Source organism: Xenopus laevis, chromosome 2L, assembly GCF_017654675.1.
Source record: "Xenopus laevis strain J_2021 chromosome 2L, Xenopus_laevis_v10.1, whole genome shotgun sequence".
Taxonomy (NCBI): Eukaryota; Metazoa; Chordata; class Amphibia; order Anura; family Pipidae; genus Xenopus; species Xenopus laevis.
This window is the reverse complement of record NC_054373.1, coordinates 59,086,026-59,112,435: the sequence shown is the minus strand read 5'-3', so window position 1 is coordinate 59,112,435 and position 26,410 is coordinate 59,086,026. Positions and strand designations below refer to the sequence as shown.

General features: G+C 39.0%; 1 protein-coding gene across 2 annotated transcripts; it reads right to left on the bottom strand.

Moving 5' to 3' along the window:
* Positions 1 to 2,494: 2,494 nt before the first annotated feature.
* ppp1r8.L (protein phosphatase 1 regulatory subunit 8 L homeolog) lies at positions 2,495 to 25,515 on the bottom strand. 2 transcript variants are annotated; one of them, NM_001090059.1, is given in 7 exon segments: positions 2,495 to 6,411; positions 9,839 to 9,903; positions 11,215 to 11,359; positions 13,784 to 14,001; positions 17,706 to 17,859; positions 24,845 to 24,905; positions 25,377 to 25,481. In NM_001090059.1, coding segments are annotated over 7 exon segments (1,041 nt in total). In that variant the 5' UTR covers positions 25,427 to 25,481; the 3' UTR covers positions 2,495 to 6,063.
* Positions 25,516 to 26,410: the final 895 nt, after the last annotated feature.

The following is a 26,410-nucleotide window of genomic DNA, read 5'->3' as shown; positions in this document are numbered from 1 at the left end:
ATTTAAGCCCAGCCGTTGCATGAATATGATACCAGGCAACCAGATGGACGTTGGGTTTCCACCCCACCTATTTGGCATAGCCGGTAGATCACCAGCTAGAGCCAGGGCTGGTATTACACATTTACCAGCATTGTAGTTGCTGGTGAATTTGTAGCTGCCTATCTTTTCCACCCTACCCTAAGGGTGATGGCACACGGGGAGATTAGTCGCCAAGCAACAAATCTTCGCTACTGCGAGCAACTAATCTCTCCAAATGCCTTTTGGGTATTGCCGATTCGCATTCTTGCCGACAGGATGGCATACGTATTACTTCGGTTTTCCGAAGTCGCCTCATGAGGAATCTTCGGGTGACTTCGGAAGATGAAGTGATATGTATGCCATCCCGCCGGTGATTCGCATTCTTGCCGGCGGGAAGGCATTTGGGGAGATTAGTTGCCCGCAGTAGAGTGTGCCACCACCCTTAAGCTTTTCCCACTAAACCCTCCCTCCTCTTTCCAACTACTCACATTCTCTCTGATTTGCCTTGTGCCTGTCCCTTGAGGTCATAGACAGGTCCAATTTCCACCCCATGACATCATCAGCTTGTCCATTCCCCATCCCCATGATGTCACCTTCCCCTGCGGGCCAGTATAAGTCCACCCAAAACATGGCAACTCTAAGAGAACCAGACAGAGAAAGCTAAACTACAGTTTCTTATATAATGGCTGAGCTGTTATTGGCTACCTACAGTACATTCTTAGATCACACCCACCTATCAATTGTAGCACACAACAGAGAGGACCTAAGGGGGGCTCCAATAAAGGACTATTTTTTAGCAGTCTGGCATACCACATATTATTTATCATTGCCCTTCATGAGGTGATTTCAAGAACTAGCTTTGTGCCAATTATAGAGTTTGGCCAAATTACATGGTTTATGTCTGAATATATAAATTATGGTTTTGACTTGGTCTCCGTATTCGGCAGAAACTTTTGTGAAGGATTCAGTATTCAGGGCATCCTTATCAAACACAACAGTATATATTCTCTAAGAGATAAAGTAAAACATTTGTACCAAATCTACCCTAGCCCAGAATTCTATAGCAACTCAAAGGTTACTATAAGGTGGGCAATAATGGCTGCAGGGATGAAAGCAAAAGGAAAAACTTAATATATCACCGCACATCCTTTTTAGGTAATGGATTTCCATGAATCATCTTGCCTCTGTATTTGAAATAATGGGTCACGAAACAAATGAGGAACAGAACGTATCAGGAAACTAAAGGGAGTTTCCATACAAACTTAAACCATCAGACTGAAAGAAAGAAAAAGAAGAAAAAAACTCTTAATCATTTAGTTATTTTAAATGTTCTAATTACTTACAGGTTGCAAGTATGCAGGAATAAGGGAACTATGTAGTAAACCTCTGGAAGGACACTATTCTAACTAAAATCACTTTTTGATGTCAGACCCCAAGACAGTTTTCCATTTCGCCTCAGTCCATCTCAAATGAGCTTGGGCCCAGAGAAGGAGATGGTGTTTTTGTATCGGTCTATGAAGAGTCTCCTTTATCCAGGTCATGATATACAATATCTAGTAGAATTAAGTCAAAGACAACTGGACATTTAGAGTTTTCTTGAAAACATGGAGTCACCGCTTGTCATCAATCCTTATTCTGGAAGCTTCACAACAATTTACACTTCCAGTCATGTACATTGAAAGATTAACATCGGCATCAATGAAAATCACACTCTCAAACATCTGTGAGTTTCAGCCAACAACTTACCGACGTTCAATGGAACCACTGTGATTGGAAATCTGTGACTTTACTACCCACAAGGGCTTAAATCCCCTACCACTACTAACTAAAGAAGCCACTCGGATGAGTAGTGACATTTTCAGGAGACACTCACATATGTAAAAAAAAAAAAAAAAAAGGGCTAAGTTTGCCCAAGAACAGTAACCAATAGCAACCAATAAGCTTTTAAACAGGTGACCAGTAAATGCTACCTGCTGATTAGTTGCTATGGATTATTGCTCCTGGGCAAACAGTGTCTTTTACTACATAACCCCCAATAATTGTGCCCCAATCACAGAGTTGTGTACCCCTCCTTGTCTGTATTTTTAACACCCAGTGTCTATGGGATGCTCTTTTTATACCCAATCATGTTACTGACCTGTTGTCTGCGTTTTGTTTTTTTGCATCACACATAGTCCCAACTTTGTTGGAAACAGGGGTTTTATGTATTATACATTATTAATATACATGTATAAAACCACAAGGAATATTCTATTGCCCCATATACCACTGCACTAAGTAGTACAGCCTGAGCATTCAGTGCTGGTTGGCAAAGCTCACACTCGTATACTTGCTTACCTCAAGCCTATGAATTATTGCTTGCAATTACTCTCTTCTTACACCTAACCACTTCTCTTTTTCAAATAACGAATAACCATTAACCCAGACAGGCACTATGAATTTCCATTTGATATAAAAAAAAAAAAAAAAATTGATAAAGTAGATCCGAGTCTTTTAATTCCTTTTAACAAGTTATAGTCAAAACTCAGACTAATGATATACAAAGTGTTAAAATACAACTTTAACAAGGTTTATATATCAAATTAAATCTGCACAATCAGAAAAGAAATCTATATACAAAATTTTTTGATATCTGATGGATGACTATAGCTGGCTCACATAAACGACCTTCTTGTTAAGGGGAAAAGAAGATGAAAAAGCTTTTGGTGTCACAAACAGTCCTGCTTCTGTTCTATGATTTAGTAATAGAGCAGATTAACCAGTGCAGTTGTGCAACTACTATCACTCAGTGAATGAATAGCTGGCATCTTTATAACACAAATGTATTAAAGCACTGGTGTGTGGCAGAGGGTTACTGATCTAGATGGACGCATATGGGGTGTATTAACATGCCAAAACCAGGCTAAAAATCACACCAGCTCAACTTGCCAGTATCATCTAAAAGGTAATCAAATTAAATTCTCCTCCTGATAATGAATTGGTGAAATGATTGTGTGTTTAAAAGAAGACAGAAAAAGACAACAGAATTCTGGCACAGGTCTGTGCGTATATAGTACAGAATTCATAATCACACCAATTACCTACTTAAATGGATCGCTATGGGCAATACACTGGTTGATCCTTAATGGTAAGGAAGTTTTTTCCTTTGGCCCATATTGGCTAAAGACATTTTCCAAACCTGTCTGATGAAAGACCAACCAATATGCAGGGTACATAGCGAGTATCTGTCCAGCTAATAAGTATATGAATGGCCAGCTGTATGCCCAAGTTTCAGTTCATTGTTTTATCAGTCACTGTGCTGAAAATCTAAAAATACACAGAACAGAAAATAATCTTCCCTTAAAGATTGATGGTCTGTGTGCTGTCTCAGAGATCACCTGACCAGAAATACAACACTAACTGTAACAGGAAGAAGTTTGGAAGCAAAAGATAAAACTCTGTCTGTTAATTGGCTCATGTGACCTAACAAGTATGGTTTGTTTGTGTGCACCGTGAATCCTAGATCCCAGAGGAAGGCCCTTATTTTTTTAAAATGGCAATTTTCTATTTAGGATTACCCAATGGCACATACTACTAAAAAAGTATATCAAGTATAAGTAATTCTAAAAGCAACTTGCCGAGTAATATTGTACTGCGGTTGTTTTAGAATTACTTTTACTAGATATACCATGACCTGGATGAATGAAAATCTTCATAGTCACTAAAAAAAAAGTATATTATTATAAATATGGTTCATTTACATGAAGCAGGGTTTTACTCAATATATTTTTTATAGAGACCTACATTTGTTCTGGGAGTATAGTTTTCCTTTAACTGACCACAAGGCTGGGCAATGGTTGGTGCAACAGGTGACTTTCAAACTGATCATTATAGATCTCCTATTTATAGATCATCAAATGTTATTTATTGCAAGTGAATCTTTAAAACTACTCAACAGAAGTAAGAAGGAGCGCACGCACTGAAACAGACTGTGCGCCATCTTGGATCCTTGTGAAAAGGACATCTGCAGAGAGGTGAATTCGTGAAACAGGCTTGAGGCTGCCGAGAGTTCAAACCCGGCTGTGCCCTCGAGGAATTCCGGAACTTAGAATCTGGTGAGACTATTCCAATCTATTTTGGGGGGCTTTTACAGCTGGCAAGGAGGAGGGAGTGGGGGACGCCCCAATACATCCCCTAGAAAATGTTTCTCTTATTTAGACATTCATCGATCTGCCTGCTTATCCACTCAGTAAAGCACTCTGCATACCTCATTGCTTCACCATATTGGGAGAAAAAAAAAATCTTGGTCACAACCCCAATTGAAATAACTTATCGTTCTTGTTGAACTACAACTCAAAACTCTTTTCTTGTTTTGTAAACTACAAGCATACATCGCAACCAAGGAATAGTTACTTGATTTTTCTCTACAGGAAAAATGATTATCCACCTGCATTGAATCTATAATTGTTTTTATGTATATTTATTCTTAAATTATTCATTGTGTTTCCTGGCTGGCCAGTGTTTTTAGAGATTATATAGAAGTAATAAATTGTACATTTTTAATATCTGCTTTTTGTACATTGTAATTTATCCTCAATAGGACTTTGGGGATTGAAGGTGTGTATTCTCGACCAGTAAAACAAGCTTTCCCTTTTTGTCACAAGACCCTTATCTGCTACTCAACAGAAGTAAGAAGCTTCTTGCTTTAACTCATAGAAATATATGTAGAAAGCCGGGGTTGGTACGGGGCTCACCAGCTGCTCCATTCTACAGCAAAGTGCCTTCCATTCTACATGTCAAGAACCAAAGAATCAAAATAGTATTGAGGAGAAACAACATCATTAAGGGGGTTATTGATCAAAGGTCGATTTTTTTTTTACTCTAATAAATTTGAATGTACTCAACTCTAATGGGAGGCTATTTATGAAAAAACTCGAATATCTAATATTCAATCGAATAGGAACGACCCGAAAATTCTAATTGAATTTGAATCTAATTCAAATCGAGTTTTTCTCTGAAAAACCCCCAAAAAACTTGAATGTCAGTAAGGCAATTTTAAATAAATTTATTTAAATGGGTGAATGGACCTCTGCCATTTACTTGTAAATGAACTTGGCAGGTTTTAGGTAGCGATTATTCGAATTAGAACGGTTTCCATGGTTGAGATGTGATAAATCTCATTTTGGGGGATTCAAATTAGAATTTTGACACCAAAATTTTTTTTAAAAAAATCGAATTTACTATTTAATCCTTAATAAATCTGCCCCTAACAGTTAACTGATTTTGAATACAAGAATCTTGCTGTTTCTGCTAACTGGTAATAGAGCAATGTCCTCTGTAGCTACTGGTGAGGAACAAGTTTACGAGCCCTACTCGTAAATGTTCTCATTTAGATGATTATTCTGCTTCAAAATAAATGTTCTCCTTGGTGCTCAAATATGGAATAGGTGGAGGATAAAGTACTGCAGGAATAAATCATGCTATCTTCTACCTGGTAAATTTAACCCTGACTGGTGACAACTGCATATTAGAATGGGCAAATAAAAAGATAATTAATGTGAGCTAGCTTTCACACATATACTGTACACACATACATTCAAATAAAACGGAGCAAGAGGAAAGTTTTCCATAAATGTACAGAATTCAAATTATTAAATATAAAAATATGTCTAAAGCTGTACAGTTGCATGCAGGATTCTATACACTGTATATAGGCCAACACAAAGCACATTGATCAGTAATAGGTTCTCCATCACGGCTGCTTCTACACCGATTCTGTGTGTATGAACTCGTTACTTGTCTGGAGAGTTTTTCTAACCGGTTCAAGTCCGAAATCAATTTCAATATAAAATGAAGTTGTTTCATTATCAAGAGGAAATTTAAAGACACCTCTATTTTGACCGATTGCTGACATAGTTCTCTTTATACAACTAAAGTGAAAATGACCATAAATGACGAAAACCTGGCTAAAATGTGCCAGCTCCCTTCTTTTTGGCTGATACCTGAAAAGCAAAGAGTGTTGGCTTATTGACCCAGTCTCGTCCTAGATGGGTTATAGCAGTTAGCTTAGATGAGCAATGACGGAGTGGGTTTCTTCCCTGGCCACGCCTCCTTGGCATACTTCTTTTTCTTGGGTTCATTAACCGCTTCGGCAGTGAAGCTGGTTGGAGCAGGGGCAACAGTTATGGGAGCAACAGTAGCAGTGGTAGGTGCAAGATCCACCTCTGGAGCAAGATTAGGGAAGGGCATTCCACCCATCAGGGCTGTGCCATGGCCTCCAGCTGTCTGTGCCCCACCTTCGGCATGTGTTGGTGGAAGTCCACCATAGAGGCCTCCAGTAAACGGAAAGTTCTGGACACGCCGTCCCACTGAATCTTCTAGACTAAGGGATCCAGTTATTTCTGTTTTCTTCTTCTGTAGAGAAAGAGGAAAAGGAAATTATGGTTTTGACAGTTAAATATCAATGCATTGTTACATTAGTTACATGAAAACAAAAGGTGTTTGAACAGGGTTTGTGTTGAGAATATTTTCTGCCTATTGGTTTAATCCTAAAAATGTTCATGTTATTTCTTGAGTTTAGGCTAGGGCCACATGGGGGCCAAAATCCGCTGGCTGATTTCAGCCCTACCACGGGCAGTAGCCTCAGCAACGTAACTAGAGGGGGGCGGGCCCTGGCGCAATCGCACCCCCTGCTCCCCCGATAGTTACGCCACTGAGTAGCCCGCTCTCTTTTCCGCATTCAGAAACTTCTTCGTGAACACACTTCAGTGGAATTCAGCTGAAAATGCAGAGACTCAATGTTCTTTCATCGAAATCTGTTTGTGGCAAAGCCGATTTAACACTACTGAATGTGGAAAAGAGAGGAGGTTACTTCCCGCTGTAGGGATGAAATCAGACAGCGTATTTTGGCCCCTTTGTGGCCCTAGCCTAAGAGTTTAAGCACACGGGCAGAATTGGGGAGATTTAGTCGCCTGGCGACTAATCGCCTCTTCTTCTGGGGGAAAAATTCCCTGAACTACCTTCCCCTTGCCTTCAGCCTGCTAAAATGGAAAAAAAAGAAGAAAAAACGCCTGTAGCAATGCACTCGCGGGGCTTCGTTTTCCGAAGTTTCCTCGTGAGGCATTTAAATGAGGTCATTCATGTTAATAAGGACATTATTGATCATATCATCAGAACAGTGATTCTGTGGTGTTGATGGAGGATATGTGAAGTATAAGAACACTTTGACCAAAAGAACTAGAAGAGAAAGTCCACACAGCCACATGAAAATGTTAAAATATAAAGCTATTATTCTATATTACTGCAGCCATGTCAGACATTACTGTCAATAACTCCCTGCCCCGCTCTAGAGCAGAGACCTTCTTCCTCTAGTCCCTTTAACACTTAGCACTTAAATTTGAATGTAATTATTATTTTTTTATTTTACTATTGTACTTGTTTCAGTAATGTTTTTGTTGGAGAAGGTTTCAGCATTGTTTCAGCATTTAAAATGAACTCTTTGATATGAAATTATCAGCATTGCTAAATTTGATCCCATGCTCCACCACATGGTAGATATGCAAATAGCACCACGCAGGAGTAACAGGAGCAAAAACAGAGTAGCAATTGTGAATGGGAGATTGAATAGGTGCGAGAACAGATTTCTGAAAGGACTTGCATTGAGCAGTGCTGGCATGAACTGAGCTGCCTAAACGATTATTTACATATGAAATTTTTTTTTTTATATTTATTGGTCTGAGAACAAAATTATAAATGGTAATAGAAATATTCTGCCAACAGTATGTATGACAGCAGAGAGCAAACACTATGTTAAAAGACAAGGGCTTAATGTGTGGATACTTGACCAAGTTTACCAATCCTGAAAACTAGGGATGCACCGAATCCAGGATTCGGTTCGGGATTCGCCCAGGATTCGGATGAATCCTTCTACCCGGCTGAACCGAATCCTAATTTGCATATGCAAATTAGGGTTGAGGAGGAAAATCACGTGAAGTAAAAAAAAAGGAAGTAAAAATCTTTTCCCCCTTCCCACCCCTAACTTGCATATGCAAATTAGGATTCGGATTGGTATTCGGCTGAATCTTTCGAGAAGGATTCGGCCGAACCCAAAATAGTGGATTCGGTGCATCCCTACTGAAAATGACGTCTAATGACGTCTAATCTAGGGGTTCTAATAAATGCAAACTCTTGTTTGAAAGTGTCAGAATGAGAAGGCTAAAGGCAATGACACATGGTGTAATGTTTGGAAAATAGCATACATTAAAGGTTTAACACTACGAAATGAAGAGGAATCCTCATTTGTCATGAACATTTATATTCTAGTCAAACTGGTTTCTTTCAAGTGTAAGCATTGTTCAGCTGCCTTATGTCAGCTGAACTTATGTCAGACAGCATCTGTTAAAGGAGAAATCCCCCCCCCAATTAACTTTTAACCAGTAGTTGTAGCTGTTCGCATTTTGCAAAGCTGCACATTGGGGTTGCTGCCACAGCTAAACTCTTGTGGTTGAATATTGGAGCCCCCCTTCATCTTTTCAACACATGGTTATATGTGTTAGGACAGCTTAGGACACCCTCTCTCAATCACATGTAGGTGCTACTGTGCAGGAATACATTCAGAGAAAAGTAACATTGCTTGCTGAAACTTTTGTTAAATTCATATTTATTATACTTTTTAAAGGGTTTTCGCACAATCGTTTCTGCATATTCTCACATTTAGCAGTTTTCCTCCATTCACATTTTCTTCTATACAATTACTTTATAAATTAATCTGACAGGTGTCTTAAAATATCTAATTTAGTTTGTCCGCTCATCTTCCTTCACACGTCTCGGCCATCAAGGTCAGTCACCACCTCATTACTAAAAAGGGGACTTTTCTACCTGATGTCTTGGTCATTGACTGATGGGGTATGAGTCTGTATCTCTTTGTTGGGGCCCCAGGCTGCCCATGTTACCTGTCCTTTCTGCCTCCCACTGCTACAGTGAGCCTACCACTAGCTATTCCTAGCACTTAATATTTTGTCTTCATTGAGCTTGCAAACGAAGACAGTTGACGTCCTTCTGGGACATAAAAGTGAACCATACTCATATTTATTTAGAACATTCTGGTCCCACACATTCCTGGTTAAATAGTAAAGAGAACCACAATAGAACGACCAGAAAAAAAATCTGCACCGGTTGGGAGAAAATAACAGCACACAGTTCTACTGGCTTCTGCAGTAAACGTTCAGATCAGTTCGGGGCAAGGGACACAGCTTGGGAAATACACTGAGCACTCATTAGAACAATACGACCCTGTTAATTTCCTGGCAGGAAGATTCACTACTTACAGCATTGATCGAATACTGAGCAGTCTATTCCAGGACATCACAGGGCAGTGCAGAACTTGGTACCCTACACATTTGCAAGTGACTTTGTACTGCCCTGTCTGAACAGCAATATCTCCACTCTACATGTTTACCCACAGTGGGCATATCAATAAAAGATGCCCTTGTTTGCGTCTTCTAATGTATGACCATTTTAAGAGTCAGTAATTGGCACTGTTGAGGCCATATTGGTGGCAATTTTGAAGGAAATAGAGCAAGCATGCATAACTACATACCTTCTAGTCATACATTTATCTGCAAACTGTTATTTGTGATTGTAAGCAAACAGTAATTCAAAAAGTGGAAACGGTGTTAAACTGCACGCCCAATAACACCAACTTACTGTTAATACCTGTCAATAATCAATGTTGTAATTGATCTTAAATTCAGTTATATAAAGGCTTGTGCTAAAATAATGACTATATTTATAGCGAGAAATGTAAAAACATACAACATTTCTGAAAAGCAACTAGATTTACCTTTACAGGAACCACTGCTGTTTGCACCATATTTCTGAAACGCCCAACCGAAGGGTCAACATCCTCTGCAAAAACAAAAAAAAACGGAGATAACTTTTCAACCATAAAATTCTTCTAAGAACTTTTTTTTTATATATTAATCTCTAAACTCACAGGACCTTTAAAGGGGTTCTTATGTAAAAAAAATTATTTTACATTTGTAGTTTTTATTTTAATAAATATAAATTCTCTTTCTAATATAATTTCACTATCACTGTGTATATATTTAATTCATGCTTATTACATATTGGTGCCTCCATGGCTGTATGAATCAGGTCTATCTGAAATCTCTCTTCCAATGTCGTTATCTCCTTAGCAGAAGAACCGGTACTTATGGAGTGAATTATTGTGCTTTGGTTAAACTGGTGTGTTTGCTTCAGGGAGTCCACTATAGTTTATATAAGCAAGCTGCTGTGTAGCCATGGGGGCAGCTGAAAAAGGAGAAAAGCTTAGGATACACAGCAGATAACAGATAAGGTCTGTAGTATACAATGGGATTCTTCAGAACTTCAACTATCAACTGTGTATCCTGTGCTTGAATGGCTGCCCCCTGGCTACATAGAAGCTTGTTTATATAAAGTATAGTAGTGTTGCTGTAGCAAACAAATCAATTTTATCAGTGCAGACAATAGTACATTATATTGTCATTCATTTAAAACACACATTTTTTGGTTACTGTCCCTTCAACTTTAAAGGAGAAGGAAAGCGACAGAGGCAGTTTATTGACAATAGATTAGTCACAATAGTGCAAACTAGAATGCTATATTTATTCTGCAGAATGCTTTTCCATACCTAGAGTAAACAGCTCTAGAAGCTCTATCTGGTTGTTTAGGATAGCATCTGCCATATTAGCTTGGTGTGACATCACTTCCTGCATCAGTCTCTGTCACTGATTGCTCATAGCTCTGGGCTCAGATTTCAGGAGTGGGGGTGGGAAGAGGAGCAAACTAAGCATGCTCAAGCCGGTGCCCTGGAGGTTTTAACAATAAGAAGGAAGTCTGATATAGAAGCCCATTCATGTAACAAATAGGCAAAATCACAAAGGGACAAATAGTTTCACACTACAGTAGTCAATGTTGTCCACAGAAAAAAAGGAGGCAGGCAGAGATTAAAAAACAAAAAGTTGATGGTAGATTAGAATAAGGATAATGGAGTAGTGAAGGCTGCAAGGATATTTTCCAAAGATCATGCTCACTTAATACTAGCCTTGATGTAATTAAATTTGCACTCACTAGTTTATTTTGAACAAACAGCGGATACCGGTTTCACCTAAACAAGCACCTATGAAATAGGCTCAAGTTAAATTAGTTTTTTTTAGCTATAAAATTGTAGCTCACCAGGGTTGATAACCTCATCATCCTCATTGAAAGTTACACGGGAATTTCTCCTCTTCCTCTTTGGTCTCTGAATATCAATGTTGCCCTCCTCTATAGTTAGTGTGGATATCCTCTTGTTATGGGCTGTATTGAACTCTGTAAGATTCTGTTGGAGAGTAAGTAAACATTTAGATATGTAATAAAATGGTTTACCTACAAAAGATCAGTCTGTAAAGTTAAGGTTTATAAAACTTTTGGGGCAGATACTCAAATACTCAAGATTCGAGTGTGTTTGTTTATTTATAGCACATTGTAGGCAAGGTTTGTTCTTTGATAGGATTACTTACAGGAATGGCTGGTTTCATATACTGACTAAACCAGCAGCTCCTCTGCCGTTATCCCAATTTTATTTTCACTGATAAATGATTTTAGAAGCAATTACCAGAGAAATGATTAACATAACTGGGTACATTTTTGTGCATTTTTAAATGGTGCATACTTATTTCAGGTTCACTTTAACAAAGAGAGTGTCATTATCTAAAGGCAATATGGGTATGGGACGCGTTATACAGAATGCTTGAGATATGGGGTATTCTGGATAAGGGAACTTTCCATAATTTGTATCTCCATACTTTGTCTACTTAAAAATTATTTAGATTTTAAATTAACACAATGGGCTAGTTTTGAATCCAATAAGGATTAATTATATCTTAGTTGGGATCAAGTACAAGGTACTGCTTTATTATTACATAGAAAAAGGAAATCATTTTTAAAAATGTGAATTATTTGATTAAAATGGAGTTTATGGGAACTTTCTGCATAATGGGTTTCCAAACCAGCGTATCTTTCCCCAATATGCCACTAACGGCATGGCTATATCGGGGGTAATTCGAACGTTCGCCCGTATGGCCGAACAATCTAATTACGATACGCCAAGGGGCTCCAACAGGTCCTTATTTAAAAATCAAACCTTCCCGATCGATATCGTGGCCAGATATCGATCGGGAAGACCCCTCGGAAGCCCCCATAAACAGGCAGAATTGTCAAATTGGTCCAAACGACCGATATCGGCAGCTTTATCTGCCCGTGTATGGCCACCTTTACGGAAAGGCCATCTCCCATAGACTACATTTAATTCAATAAATGTTTTTTTTCCTCTGTAATAATAAAACAGTACCTTGTACGTGACTCAAACTATTAATTTTTTTTTCCTCTGTAATAAAACAGTACAGATTCCCCTATCTGGAATACCCCAGGTCCCAAGCATTCTGGATAACAGGTCCCGTACCTGTAGAAGACAATTCTAGATATTGTAGACAAGCATATTGTGATTTTATACTGAAATGGTATCATGTCCTTATGTCCACACCTGTACTGTTTATTACTACAGAGAAAAAGGAAATCACTTTGAAAAATTAGAATTATTTGCAGATAGTGGACTCTATGGAAGATAGAGAGGTTTCATAATGCAGATATTTGTGAATAATGGATCCTATACTTGTATATGCTTAAAAAAAGCAGAGAAAGTGTTTATATACAGAATCCAGAACTTAAGAGCCGACTATCCTCTGCTCTTCCTTTCATCCATGCACTGTCTTAGCTGCATGTTTCAGCACTAGATAAACTACGGTATTACTATTCTTCTCACTCTCTTTGCCACAGTACTTCAAAAATAGTGTTACAGTTGGATTAAACGTAGACTGGATTAATGGTAGCAAATGTCTAGTTGCCATCAGCTACTGCAATAATGAAATGCTGCACCAGATTTTTTAAAAAGGTGCCCTTCAATTAAAAAAGGAGCAACTTTTGAGAATTTTTTTTTCCATCAGCTGTTTTTTAAATGAATTTATCACCATAAAGTGGTTCTCCACTAGTAACTTTCCATTATACATAAATAAAATGGCTTTAAAGTTATGTGCAAATGTAACTGCTATTGGTAGTATCTAAATGGCTGCCTGCACACCTGGTTGTGACTCCTGCAAAAGTGTAACTGAAGCCACTTTATTATTATTATATATATTTTTAAAGAGATACTGACACCAGAAAATATTTTTTTTTTATTATCTATCATAACATTATTTTTGAATGCTATTTATAATTTTGCCATAAAAGGATTTGCCTGATGCTTTTACATTACCTTTCTTACCCCCATGTTCCTCTGTGAGGAGGCTGCCATATTTGTGCAGCAGTAGTCGGTTAACAATAGAAACTCACAGACTAAGATGGGACAGTCAGGTTGGCAAACAGTCAGGTTTAGGAACTTCCAGTAATAATTACAAAAGCAGAACTATCAGCAAAAAGTGATCAATATAGATTAATATTTTGAAAAGAACATTTTTAGTGTCGGTATCACTTTAATATACCTGGAGGAGTACAGACTCTCAAATGAGAGAACAGAAAATGGGTTAAACAAACACTGCTGTCAAAAACAACTGCAGTTACAAATAATGTGAAATTCATTGAAAATGTTAAGTTAACACTGGAAAGTTGATCACAACCGAATTTTCTAGTATGAAAAACATAGTTTTGGGTGAAAATCTCCTCTAAAGAAATCCTGTATTTTATACTGCATAAAGCAGCTGGCACTCACATCAAGCTCAGTCTCTTCTTCTGGAAGGCCCAGCAGGCCCTTTAATTCATCATCTTCCCCTGCCTTTTCGTCGCCTTTTAAGGCAGATGGGAGAGCTTGCGGTTTCTCTCGTAAGGTGTACATGCGTGTCGATGCTCCAAATGAAATTGTGGAATCTATGGGGATCTGTTGAGGTTTGTGGGGCTCCAATCGGATATGGCCCAGAAATGTCCCATGTGCTAAACAAGAGGAAATATGGCAGGGAACAATTATAAAATGATATGATTAATGCATTGCTTATAGTAAAACAACACCAAGTTATGTATCATAATACAAAGTAAGGTTTACGCAGCCAGAGTCTTATATTTTTTTACATGCTTAATTAGTGCCAAGTAGTTTTCTAATGACCATCTTCAAATAACATTATTTTTTCCACTTATACCATACAGAGCCAAGAATAACATTTGGGGGCCAATTCATTAACATCGAGTGAAGGAATAGAAGAAAAAATACTTCAAATTTCGAAGTGTTTTTTGGGCTACTTCGACCATCGACTACGACTTCGAATCAGAGGAATTTTAACTAAAAATCGTTCGACTATTCGAATATTCGATAGTCGAAGTACTGTCTCTTTAAGAAAAAACTTCGACCCTCTAGTTTGCCACCTAAAAGCTACCGAACTCAATGTTAGCCTATGGGGAAGGTCCCCATAGGCTTGGCTAATTTTTTTTGGTTGAAGGATAATCCTTCGATCGTTGGATTAAAATCCTTCGATCGTTGGATTAAAATCCTTCGATCGTTGGATTAAAATCCTTCGATCGTTGGATTAAAATCCTTCGATCGTTGGATTAAAATCCTTTGAATCGTTGGATTCGAAGGATTTCTTCATTCGATCAAACGATTATTCCTTCGATTGTTCGATCGAAGTATTTGCGCAAAATCCTTCGACTTCGATATTCGAAGTCGAAGGATTTTCATTCCCAGTCGAATATCGAGGGTTAATTAACCCTCGATAATCGACCCTTGATGAATTTGCCCCTTGATCTCTGTTCATGTTCTGTAAGAAATAAATCCATTGTTATCTATATTGCCCCTTTTTATCAGGAGTGCAAGCATATGCCTTTTTGCCTAATTCAGTTTCAATGACTCGACCCATGGCTACACAGCAACCAATTTATAAAAAACTATAGCAGGGTTTCTCAATCAAATACAGTTTTTTTTACCTGTTGCAGGTAACAATATGTTCCATTTAAAAGCATATAAAACTAATTTTTTGGCGTCACCGTTGCTTTAATAGATTTAACTCTACAAAATAATAATTGAAAAATAATCAGTGCTGGTAGTTCAGCATTTCTATTGGCAATAGTGAATTTTAAAGGCAGAACCAGGACTGATCTCTCTGTTTTAAATATAGATGCAATCTTACTTGAATAGGATTATTGCATTTTTAAGGATAGCAATAAAACATAGCAACATGAATACAAGGAAATATTCTATATACTTTAATGCAAGCACAAAGTATGACAATTTTAAAATAGTGCCACACAAGCAATCCAAAAAGCCTCATGCATCCCTTTAAAGGAATAGTTCAGTGTAAAAATAAAAACAGGGTAAATAGATAGGCTGTGCAATTTAAAAAATGTTTAATATAGTTAGTTACCAAAAATGTAATGTACGGTATAAAGGCTGGAGTGACTGGATGTCTAACATAACAGAAGAGAACACTACTTCTTGCATTTCAGCTCTCTAACTCTGCTAGTCAGTGAATTTAAGGGGGTCCACATGGGACATGTTCAGTGAACTGTTCAGTGAGTTTGCAATTGATCCTTAGCATGCAGCTCAGATTCAAAAGCAAACAATTATGCCCCATGTACCCCCCCCCTCAAGTCACTGATTGGTTACTGCCTGGTAATCAGTGGAAACCAAGAAAGTAGTGTTCTGGCTATTATGTTAGACATCCAGTCACTCCAGCCTTTATACATTACATTTTTGGCTAACTAACTATATTGACATTTTTTTTTATTTTGCACAGCCTATATATTTACTCAGTTTTTACAAAACAACTAGTTGTTTTCAGATAGATCACCAGAAATAATGACTTTTTCCAATTACTTTCCATTTTCTACGTGACACGGTCTTTGCAATATTGAAGTGTTAAGTGTCTTTTTTCACCTTCTGAAGCAGCTCTGGGGGGGGGTCGCCGACCCTGTAAACTGTTCTAAATGGATCCATTTAGTTGATACCTGGTTCCTATCTTTGTCCCTGCTGAGCAGAATCCCTGGGTTTCATTAAAGGCAGCTGTTAGAATTGATACAATAGTTGCTAATGCTCCAGAGACAAAGGAAGAAAAAGAAATGACCCTTCACATTGCACCTTCCCATCCATGTGTTGTAACAATACTATTGAAGTGATTAGTAAAACTTAACTTTTAATATGACCAGTAAAAATATGTCTAGATAGCAATATTAAAATATTGGTTAGGCAGGAGGCTGATTGACAAAAAAGCCAGGGGTAGGAGGGATAAAGTCACCTGGGAGTGACTGTTGGTTGGAGCAAAACAATCAATCTTTTTAATTTCTTGACGATTAGTTATATTATAAAGGTATCAGTACACCACAAACCAGGCGTCAGGCGCAATTTTAGTTCTGGTTAGGCAGGCGTCGGATAGGGACAACGCAATTAGCTGGGGTGAACGGATCGGGAGGGCACTTCTTGAGGGTGAAGGGGTTGGTTAATGGACGATCCGTGGGGCTAAGAACGTGCTAACAACACTTTGATAATTTTGGTTAACTCATAACCGCTTGCCACTCAGGCTGCTCTTTAGGCCTTGATACCTCAATCACCCTGCATGGGGATTGTAGACCGGAAGGGAGGGATCCTGTGGTGGGAGAAGGGGTGGTTTGTGGTGTACTGATACCTTTATAATATAACTAATCGTCAAGAAATTAAAAAGATTGATTGTTTTGCTCCAACCAACAGTCACTCCCAGGTGACTTTATCCCTCCTACCCCTGGCTTTTTTGTCAATCAGCCTCCTGCCTAACCAATATTTTAATATTGCTATCTAGACATATTTTTACTGGTCATATTAAAAGTTAAGTTTTACTAATCACTTCAATAGTATTGTTACAACACATGGATGGGAAGGTGCAATGTGAAGGGTCATTTCTTTTTCTTCCTTTGTATTATTAACTATTATCTGACCTTGCACACCATCTTTTATTTTGGACGGATGGTGCTCCCCAACTGCTAATCTATTTCATAATGCTCCAGAGATGCTGCTGAGAAATGTATCAACTAAATGTTGCAAAATTTTAACAATTTAGAGTCTGCATTACAATTACTGAGCTGACAGACTGAAACACCAGAGACTCGAAACATTCAACTTTAAACTTAGATTTTGGAAAAACAGTAAAAAATAAATAATGGAAAGTAATTGAAAAGTCTTTATTTCTGAGGACCAATCTAAAAACTACTGAATTGAAAAAAGTGTTTGGAAGGTGAACAACGCTTTTAAGGTCTACACTGTAGTGGTACCCATGTGTTACATTAAGGGGCACATTTACTATTGGGTTTATTAACCCTCGATATTCGACCCTCGACTTCGAATATCGAAGTCGGAGGATTTAGCGCAATTCGTTCAAACGATGGAAGGAATAATCGTTCGATCGAACGATTAATTCCTTTAAATTGAACGATTCGAAGGATTTTAATCCATCGCTCTAACGATTTTCCTTCAATCAGAAATTGGTTGGAAAGCCTATGGGGACCTTGGAAGTAGCCAATTCGATGGTCGAAGTAGCCAAAAAAAGCTTGGAATTCAAAGTTTTTTTTATTCTAATCTTTCACTTGAGCTAAGTAAATGTGCCCCTAAGTGTGAAACTGAATAAACAGCAGCCATGCATGCACTGATGCACTGTTGCAATGGTACAGACTACACTTACTGCTGTTGAGGTCTATCAGAAAGACCCTCTTCAGATGCTTGTGGTAGACTAGGGCGGAATGAACTCTGGAGCAAGACTGATGGTCAATAGTAAAGTCACAGATATCTGGGTTCCTTCCGAATAGGTAGTATTTCTTTTCATCAATAATTAGTTTCTGTAGGATTATGAAGCAAAAAAAGTTAGAAAATGAAAGCAAAGATCTGACTTTAAGCCACACAGGGATTGTATAGCACTTTGGAGTCAATCACTAAATCACAGTTGGTCTGTCTAAACAAAAAAAGTTTTACCAATGCCATTAAACAAAGAAGTGAGCAGCTGCCAAAGCTCCCTCTTATTTCTGTACCAAATGTCTTAACAAAGAAGCTCACGGTTATTTGGTAAACGTACACTGACTGATCAGTTCACAGTCTTATTTGCTGGACTATTAGTCTTGCCTAAGCTGCTATAGCCTCAAGCTCTCATGCCTCACTCATGTCACCTTCTTCTTTTTTTTTTTTTAAACTTTGTTTTTATTGGAAATCCAGCATATATAAACAAGTTATTTCACTCTTGTAACAATACAATTTTGTTAATCAATATTGCATATAGACATTTGCCCAATAAAGTGTTAATTTTAGGGATGCACCGAATCCAGGATTCGGCCTTTTTCAGCAGGATTCGGCCGAATCCTTCTTCCTGGCCGAACCGAATCCTAATTTGCATATGTAAATTAGGGGCGTGGAGGGAAATTGCGCCACTTTTTGTCACAAAACAAGGAAGTAAAAAATATTTCACCTTCCCACCCCTAATTTGCATATGCAAATTAGGATTCGGTTCGGTATTCGGCCGAATCTTTCATGACGGATTCGGGGGTTCGGCCGAATCCAAAATAGTGGATTCGGTGCATCCCTAGTTAATTTATACAAGAATTTTTACATTTTCATTTCTTTAAACGTACTTAAAACATGAATGTTTGTAATAAAGAGATATGTTGGGTGAGCTGTAAGATCTGTTAAGATGAGGTGGTAGTGTTCACATCTCATAGCTACCACCACACCTAAATCAATAAGTGCTGGAGATTCCTTTATTTTTTAAACCAATAATAACAAAACTAACAAAAAGATTAGTTAGTTAAACATGTCCCCTTTTTTTTCCCATTAAATGTATCGAGCGTGGGATATCCATAGTCGCCCATGGGTTGATGAATCCTGGGCGGCGGCTGTTGTCTTGTCATGCTGGAGTCATTGTTGCTAAGACCAATGGGTTGGTGCCACGTAAGCATTCTAAATCATACCACAGGGTGTATCGGAAAATAGAGATTGTAAATTGTCGGATGTCAGACGGAAGGCTTATCATGTCACCTTCTTAGCCTTTTATAATCCCCTCTAAGGGAGTTGTTCACCTTTGAGATAACTTTTTGTATGATGTAGAGCAGGGATCCCCAACCTTTAGAACCCGTAAGCAACATTCAGAAGTAAAAGGAGTTGGGGAGCAACACAAGCATTAAAAAAAGTTCCTGGGGTGCCAGATAAGTTCTGTGATTGACCAAGTAGTAGCCCCTATGTGGATTGAGGATCTGTTTGGCAGTACACCTGGTTTTTATACAACCAAAACTTGACTCCAAGCCTGGAATTCAAACATAAGCACCTGCTATGAGGCCACTGGGAGCAAAATCCAAGGGGTTGGAGAGCAACATGTTGCTCACGAGATACTGGTTGGGGATCACTGATGTAGAGAGTGATATTCTGAGACAGTTTGCAATTGGTTTTTATTTTTTATTATTTAAAGTTTTTGAGTTATTTAGCTATTTATTCATCGGCTCTTCAATTTGCATTTTAAGCAATATGGTAGCTAGGGTCCAAATTACCATAGCAACCATGCATTGATTTGAATAAGAGACTGGCATATGAATAAGATAGGCCTGAATAAAAAGATGAGTAATAAAAAGTAACAACAACAATACATTTGAAGGCTTACAGAGCATTTGTTTTTTAGAAGGGGACACTAGAAGTTACATTAAAGGTGAACCACCCCTTTGAAATAATCTAACAGGGGTGTGATTTAAGATGAAAGGGAATGTAGTTTTTGCGGATGTGTTGTGTCATCTGAATAGGGCTATATATATCCATACACTGGCAACTGCTATACACTGCTTATTCTGCTACATATAAGTTCAGGCCCGTATTGGGGATGGCACTCGTGACTGGGGCATGGCACGAGTGCTAACATTTCCTACGTGCTAATATTACAAGTGCTTAGAAATGGCAGTAATACAAGGCAGTTGGACAAAGCATTGACAAGGCAAAATGAACCGGATTATCTTCAATCAAATTTGAACCAGCTGGGATAACAAGAACACAGATTTGTTTGTAACTGCCGGTTTGTTACTTTTTACTCAAAACCTGCTTTATCCTGTATTTCTTCTCCTCCTTTCACTTTCACTCTCACATTTTTCACTACCTCCCCCATCAAGTCCCAGTTCTATACAAATCTCAGCTTCTCTACTTTCCTTACCTTCCCTCTCCACACATGAAGTACTCTGTTTAGCTATTCCAGGAAACTCCTCTTTTTCATACAACTAAGAACTTACAAACCCCACTCTCACTATGGGGCCAAGTCACTAAGATCTGAAGTTGCGACAGCTTCGCTGCACTTCGCCAGGCGTTGTTTCGCCAGCGTTACGCAAATTCACTAAAATGCGAACTTGCGCTCAGGGAGGCAAACGGTAGCGAAGTTGCGCTACCGTCACTTCGTCAGACGAAGCGACGTTACGCTAGCGATGCCTAATTTGCATACGGCGCAAAGTTAAGATATAATGGACGTATATGCTGCAGCAACTACATTACACTACACAAGCCCAGGAAACCTTTAAAAAATAAAGTTGTTCTATTGACCTACACATGTGCCCACTGTATCGTTGAGTTGCCATATGTTAGGAAATGTAGGGGGTAAAGAGGGTACCCCTAAACAAATTTCCGTTTTTTTCATACTATCACCCTTAAAAAAGTAAAAGACGCCAGCGTTTTTTGGGACTTCAACTATGTTTTGACAAACTTCTATCTATTGTATTGAACTTCGCTTGGTCTGAGGTGGCGAAGGCAAGTCTGGCGCAAGAGTTAACGTTCAGTAAAATGCGCAAGTTAGTGAATCAGCGTAGTTACGTCCCTTCGCCATAGCGCAACTTCGCCTGGCGTAAGTGTGCGAAGTAGCGCTAGAGTAGGTCCACTTCACTAGCGAATTTACACCAGCACCCGTTAGTAAATCGACAAAGTAATGAAATTACATCACACCGTCGAATTTGCATTAGCCGCTTTGCGCTTTAGTCGCCTTGCGCTTTAGTAAATTTACTCCTTAGTCTATCTTTCCTTTCTATTGCTGGCAGCTGGGGACATTTCCCCAAACCCTGGCCCTTACCCCATCCCAGTTATATCACGGCCACAAGCTCCTTCTCTTCGGTGCAAATCCCAACAGTACAGAACTATTATTCCTATAGCAAAAAACCCAGTTAATCTTTCCTGTGCTCTCTGGAATGCCAGATCTGTTTGCAACAAACACACCGCTATACACGACCATTTCATTGCATATTCCTTTAACTTACTCGCACTTTCTCCTACTGACACCGCCTCACCTGCTGCCCTGTCCTATGGGGGCCTACACCTAACTCATACTCCCAGACCTGGTAACAGACATGGAGGTGGGGTAGGTTTGCTTCTCTCTCCCCGCTGTACTTTTAAAGTTCTTCCACCTGTTCCTTCCCTATCGTTCTCCTCATTTGAAGCTCACTGCATTAGGCTCTTTTCTCCAGTTTCACTCTGCATTGCTGTCATATATCGACCACCAGGACCAACTGCACAATTTCTGGACAACTTTGCTGAATGGCTTCTTTTCTTTCATCTAACATCCCTTCCATCATATTAGGTGACTTTAATATACCCGTTAACATTAACAACCCTTCGGACTCTACTAACCTCCTCCCTAGGCTTATCTTGGTGCTCAGACTCCCCCTCTCACTCCAATGGTAATGCTCTGGATCTCATATTTACCAGACTCTGTTCAACCACCAATTTTACTAACTCACCATTTCCCCTCTCTGACCACAATATGCTCACATTTCAACTCTAACTAACTCCCTTCTCAACCCCTGCTATTCCCCAAACATGTACTTATCGTGAGTTACAAGCTGTAGACATGTCACATCTTTCACATATACTATAATACTCTTACCACTGCCCTTAATGAGCTTGCTCCTACAAAAACTAAACGTGCTAGACCCAAACCACTTTTACCTTGGCATACTGCTCATACAAAAGAGCTGCCAAAATTCTTATTCACGCTCTCGTAATATCACGTCTAGACTACTGTAACTCTCTTTTAATAGGCCTCCCCCTGCACAGACTGTCACCTCTCCAGTCCATAATGAACACTGCTGCGAGGCTCATACACCTCAGCAACCGCTCCTCCTCTGCCACGCCATTCTGTCAATCCCTGCACTGGCTTCCACTACCTCTCCGAATTAAATCCAAATTAACGACCCTGACATTCAAAGCACTTCATAACTCTGCCCCACCCTACATCTCTGAACTCATCTCTATATACTCACCCAACCGCTTACTACGCTCCTCTACTGACCTGCTACTCAACTCTTCTCTCATTACCTCCTCACATGCTCGCATTCAAGACTTTGCAAGGGCTGCACCCCTCCTCTGGAAATCTCTCCCATGGTTTGTCCGACTTTTACCCAATCTTTCTGCTTTCCAGAAATCTCTTAAAACGCACTTCTTTCGAGAAGCCTACCCTCACTCTGCTTAACTACCAAACACAACACCACATACATTACCACATTTCTCACCCACTTAATTTGATCTTGCTCACTCCCACACCTTGTGTATTACTTCCTTCCCTTTAGAGTGTAAGCTTTTTCTGCATAGGGCCTGCCTCACCTTTTGTACCGGTATTGATTGTGATGTAACTCCATATGTTCTATGTATATAATTCATGTTATTTAGTTGTATAATCACATTTACTTTACAGCGCTACGCAATATATTGGCGCTATTTAAATACATGATAATAATAAATAATAATATATTAAACATTTTGAAGTGTAATTTAAAAGTTCTTATAGTCTAATCACCTGTAAGAATTTTTTTATTCAAAGGGGAACTATCGCGAAAGTGAAAATGTAATATTACCTTCAGCATACTGAAATAGGAAACTTTATAATTAAAATCAATTAGATATTCTGCATTGTTTCTGAAATAATCATGTTTATGTTCACTATCCCTCTCTCAGCATGTTTCTCTTCATTCTGTCTTCATGCAGCAGTTGGGTGTCCGACATTCATTGACAGTTAGATCCATTTTATCTTATGGGTGGCTCCCTTTCCTAGCAGATGTATTAGAGATCACTCAAATAACGGATTTCAGTACAAATAAAATAACTGCATTTTGCACGAATTCTGCATGTAGAGAGACAGGAATTCTGGTGATTTTAATAGAGTCAGTTCTAATACATATTCTAGGCAAAAGGAGCCCCCTATAAGATATATTGGATCTAAATGTCAATGACAGACACCCAACTCCTGAATGATGACAGAATGAGGAAAAACAGATGCTGATAGAGGAATAATGAAGATAAACTTGATTATTTCAGAAATGGTATAGGATTTTTAATTGATTGTATTTAGAAAGTTTCTTATTTCAGTAAGCTAAAGCTTATGTTAAATTTTCGTGATAGTTCCCCTTAACTTGCCAGTACCTGTCAGTATACAGTCTATGCAAGCCACCCTTGCCTGAAAAAATATAAATCATTTGTGTTGAATACTAACAATAATAGTAAGTAATTTCTGCTGTTTTCTGTCTCCCACTCGGACTCCAGTGTTCTCCCCTGGCTGTTTAGGCCAGGCACATAGTTATTTCCCCCACTCTGCCCCAACATCAAGTACAGAGCTGAAGTCCATACTGAAGCCAGTAGGACTGTGTACTCTATGCTGTGTTTGCTGAAGTGCACAGTCCTTTCTGCATTTAAAAATATTTTAGTACGGGGATGGGGGGCACCCTGTGTGGTGTGGGGAGAACAATGGACTCAGGCATGCATAGGAAAAAGAGAGCAAATCTTATGCATGCCTAGAAAAAACACACTCCTTCTTCACTGACCCCATGTCTGTTTAGGATAGCAGCTGCAGTATTAGCTTCCTGCCCGACTCTCTCCCTGCTCACGTATAGCTATGGGACAGCAGAGAAGGGGGGAGGGGAAGAGGAGCAAACTGAGCATGCTCAGGCCCGGGACAAGGAGGTTTAAGCTGAAGGCAGGAAGTCTGATACAGAAGCCCATGTGTACAGAATAGAAGGAAAGAAATGCATTGTTTCTTTTGACAGAGGACTCAGAGCAGCATTACTTTGAGGGTTTGCTGGTATATTTAGGTGAACCTTTCTGATAAGGCTTACTTAGTTTTAACCTTTCCTTCTCCTTTAAAGTTCCTTAGATACCAAGGAAAACAAACCTTTTCTAATAACCACCTTCTAAATTAATATAAAACTGAACATGTTATTGACCAGCAACAGATTTTCAGTACTATAATGCACTTTATTACTAGCGGAGCTGGTGCTCATCCCATATCCAAGAGTCACTTAAATCACACCTTCTACCTGTGTAACTTACAGTAAGTTGGCTGCTGAAAACCCTTGTTTCTGAGCCTCAGGATGATATTTTACTGTATAACTTTTATTTTACAATAGCAAAGAAACCAGTAAAAAAAATGCAAGTGGGCAGATACATAAAAAGTATAAACACACAGCAATGCAATAAAGCCAAGATGCAGTGCATTTGTGGTCACAACGAACATACCGCAGCTGCAATTTTTATGGCTATTGGAGGCAGTTTTACATGAACACCATACTTTCTTCTGACAGATAAGACTTTTCAAACTAATACAGAGACAAAAAAAAAAAAAACAAGAGGGAAAAGCTTTTACCAGTCATCTTTTAAAAAGTTAACACCTTATTGGGTTGCTAGGAGTTACAAACTTTGTGTCTTTTATTACATATTAAGGTTGTTGTTCTATAACCACTGCCAAAGAACTATCCATGTCTACATTTTTTGATAGCCCTATGTACATCTAACACATTCACTGGAAGTGTACACAAGGTTTAACGCTCCTACCTCAATGAGCTTGTCTCCTTTCACAACATCAAGGTGCAGACCTGGGGGTGGCTTCCCTGCCCTAAATGCAAAGAGGATACATTGTTATAATAGGGCAACATTTCTAAAATCTTCATTTTTGGAACTGCTCAACAGCTTATTCCTCGCAAACTGCCCAGGATGATTAAACAGAAATGCACTGTACATGCTTCTTTAAAGGCTGCTTAGGTGGCCATAAATAAGCAGATTTGGCCTCTCCCTACCGAGTTAGCAAATTATCTGCCCAAATATGGATTTTCAACAGATATTCCTTAGGGTGGCAGTCAGAAAGGGCCCAAACAGATATCTGGACTGATGCAGTGCTCTCGTGACAGGCCTGCACTGTGTTTATTAGTAGTGGCTTTTGCTACAATCCCCAGTATCTCCTCTAAATGCCTTAGATCTTTTGGGTCTCGCTCTTTCGCTCTTCTCGTTGCCAACATTGATTCCTACCATATTTAGTTTTGCAAAGGAAAAGCAAATCTCAAATCTCTTTTAATCTCATGTTTCTTACCAGCTCGGACACTCAAATATTGGTTTGCTAGAGTTCGGATTCGCCGCCATCTTTAGTCCTCCTCGCTATGCATTGTGGGAAACATTTGATACTGTATCCGCCGAGTGACTCGAGTGATCAGCCATTTGTTTTGGCAGGATATCGTATGCTCACACTGAGACGCCGTGACGTCATTAAGATGCGACCACGTTATCTGAATCCTTCAGGCTCTTTTGACACTTGACGTTTCGTTATACTCACTGGATCTCTAAGCTAAAAATAAATAAAACCGTATTTGCTATATAGAATGCCCCCTCGTTTCTGAAAAAAATACTAGATTTCATGTATTCGTGCTAGCTTGCTTTGGTTTAAAAAGACACCTTAAAATACTCACTTTCTCTATGTAAACGTAGATATACTATAAAACCCATGAAACCCATACTAATAACCTGCTGCTGCTACTCTGTTAAATCTTTTATTACGGGTTACATTTGACTCTAAAGCTGGCCATAGATGTTGAGATTTTTAAAAGATCCGATCCTCATCGTGAGACCACGATTTTCTCGGAACGATCGTACGAATTGACCAACAACTAAAAAAACATAGATAGATTGCACTGGGACCGACAAAGATTTTTTAACCTGGCCGATCAATTTGCTGACAGATGTCAGCCGAAAAATCGTAAGATGTACGATCGTTCAAATCCCACTAACCGCACGATAATTTCGAAGGATTGGTCGGACTTCGCTAAAATCAGTCGTTCGGCAAGAGAAATCTTTGCGTCTATGAGGCAGGGTCTTCACTAAAAGGAAGAAATGAAGCTATGGTGTAGTGCAACTACAACTCCCATTTAGGGTTGCCACCTTTAATGAAAAAAATAACCGGCCGGTGGGGGGCAGGTACAAAAAGGAGGTGGTCCATGATGCAAAAAGGGGTGGGGCTACGCAGCATGACGCAAAAAGGGGCGGAGCAAGATTGCCGCGATCCGAAGAAGACTACAAAAAAGGTAAGTTCTGCGCAAATGGAGGCAGACCGAGGGCTTTTTTTTAAAGGAT

Coding starts and splice junctions, on each gene's coding strand:
- ppp1r8.L (XM_041580922.1), bottom strand. CDS start 13,906: ATGTACACCTTACGAGAGAAACCGCAAGCTCTCCCATCTGCCTTAAAA. Junction 11,360..13,783: donor AAGAAGAGACTGAGCTTGAT/GTGAGTGCCAGC, acceptor ACTCTCCAACAG/AATCTTACAGAGTTCAATAC. Junction 9,904..11,214: donor TGATGAGGTTATCAACCCTG/GTGAGCTACAAT, acceptor TTGTTTTTGCAG/AGGATGTTGACCCTTCGGTT.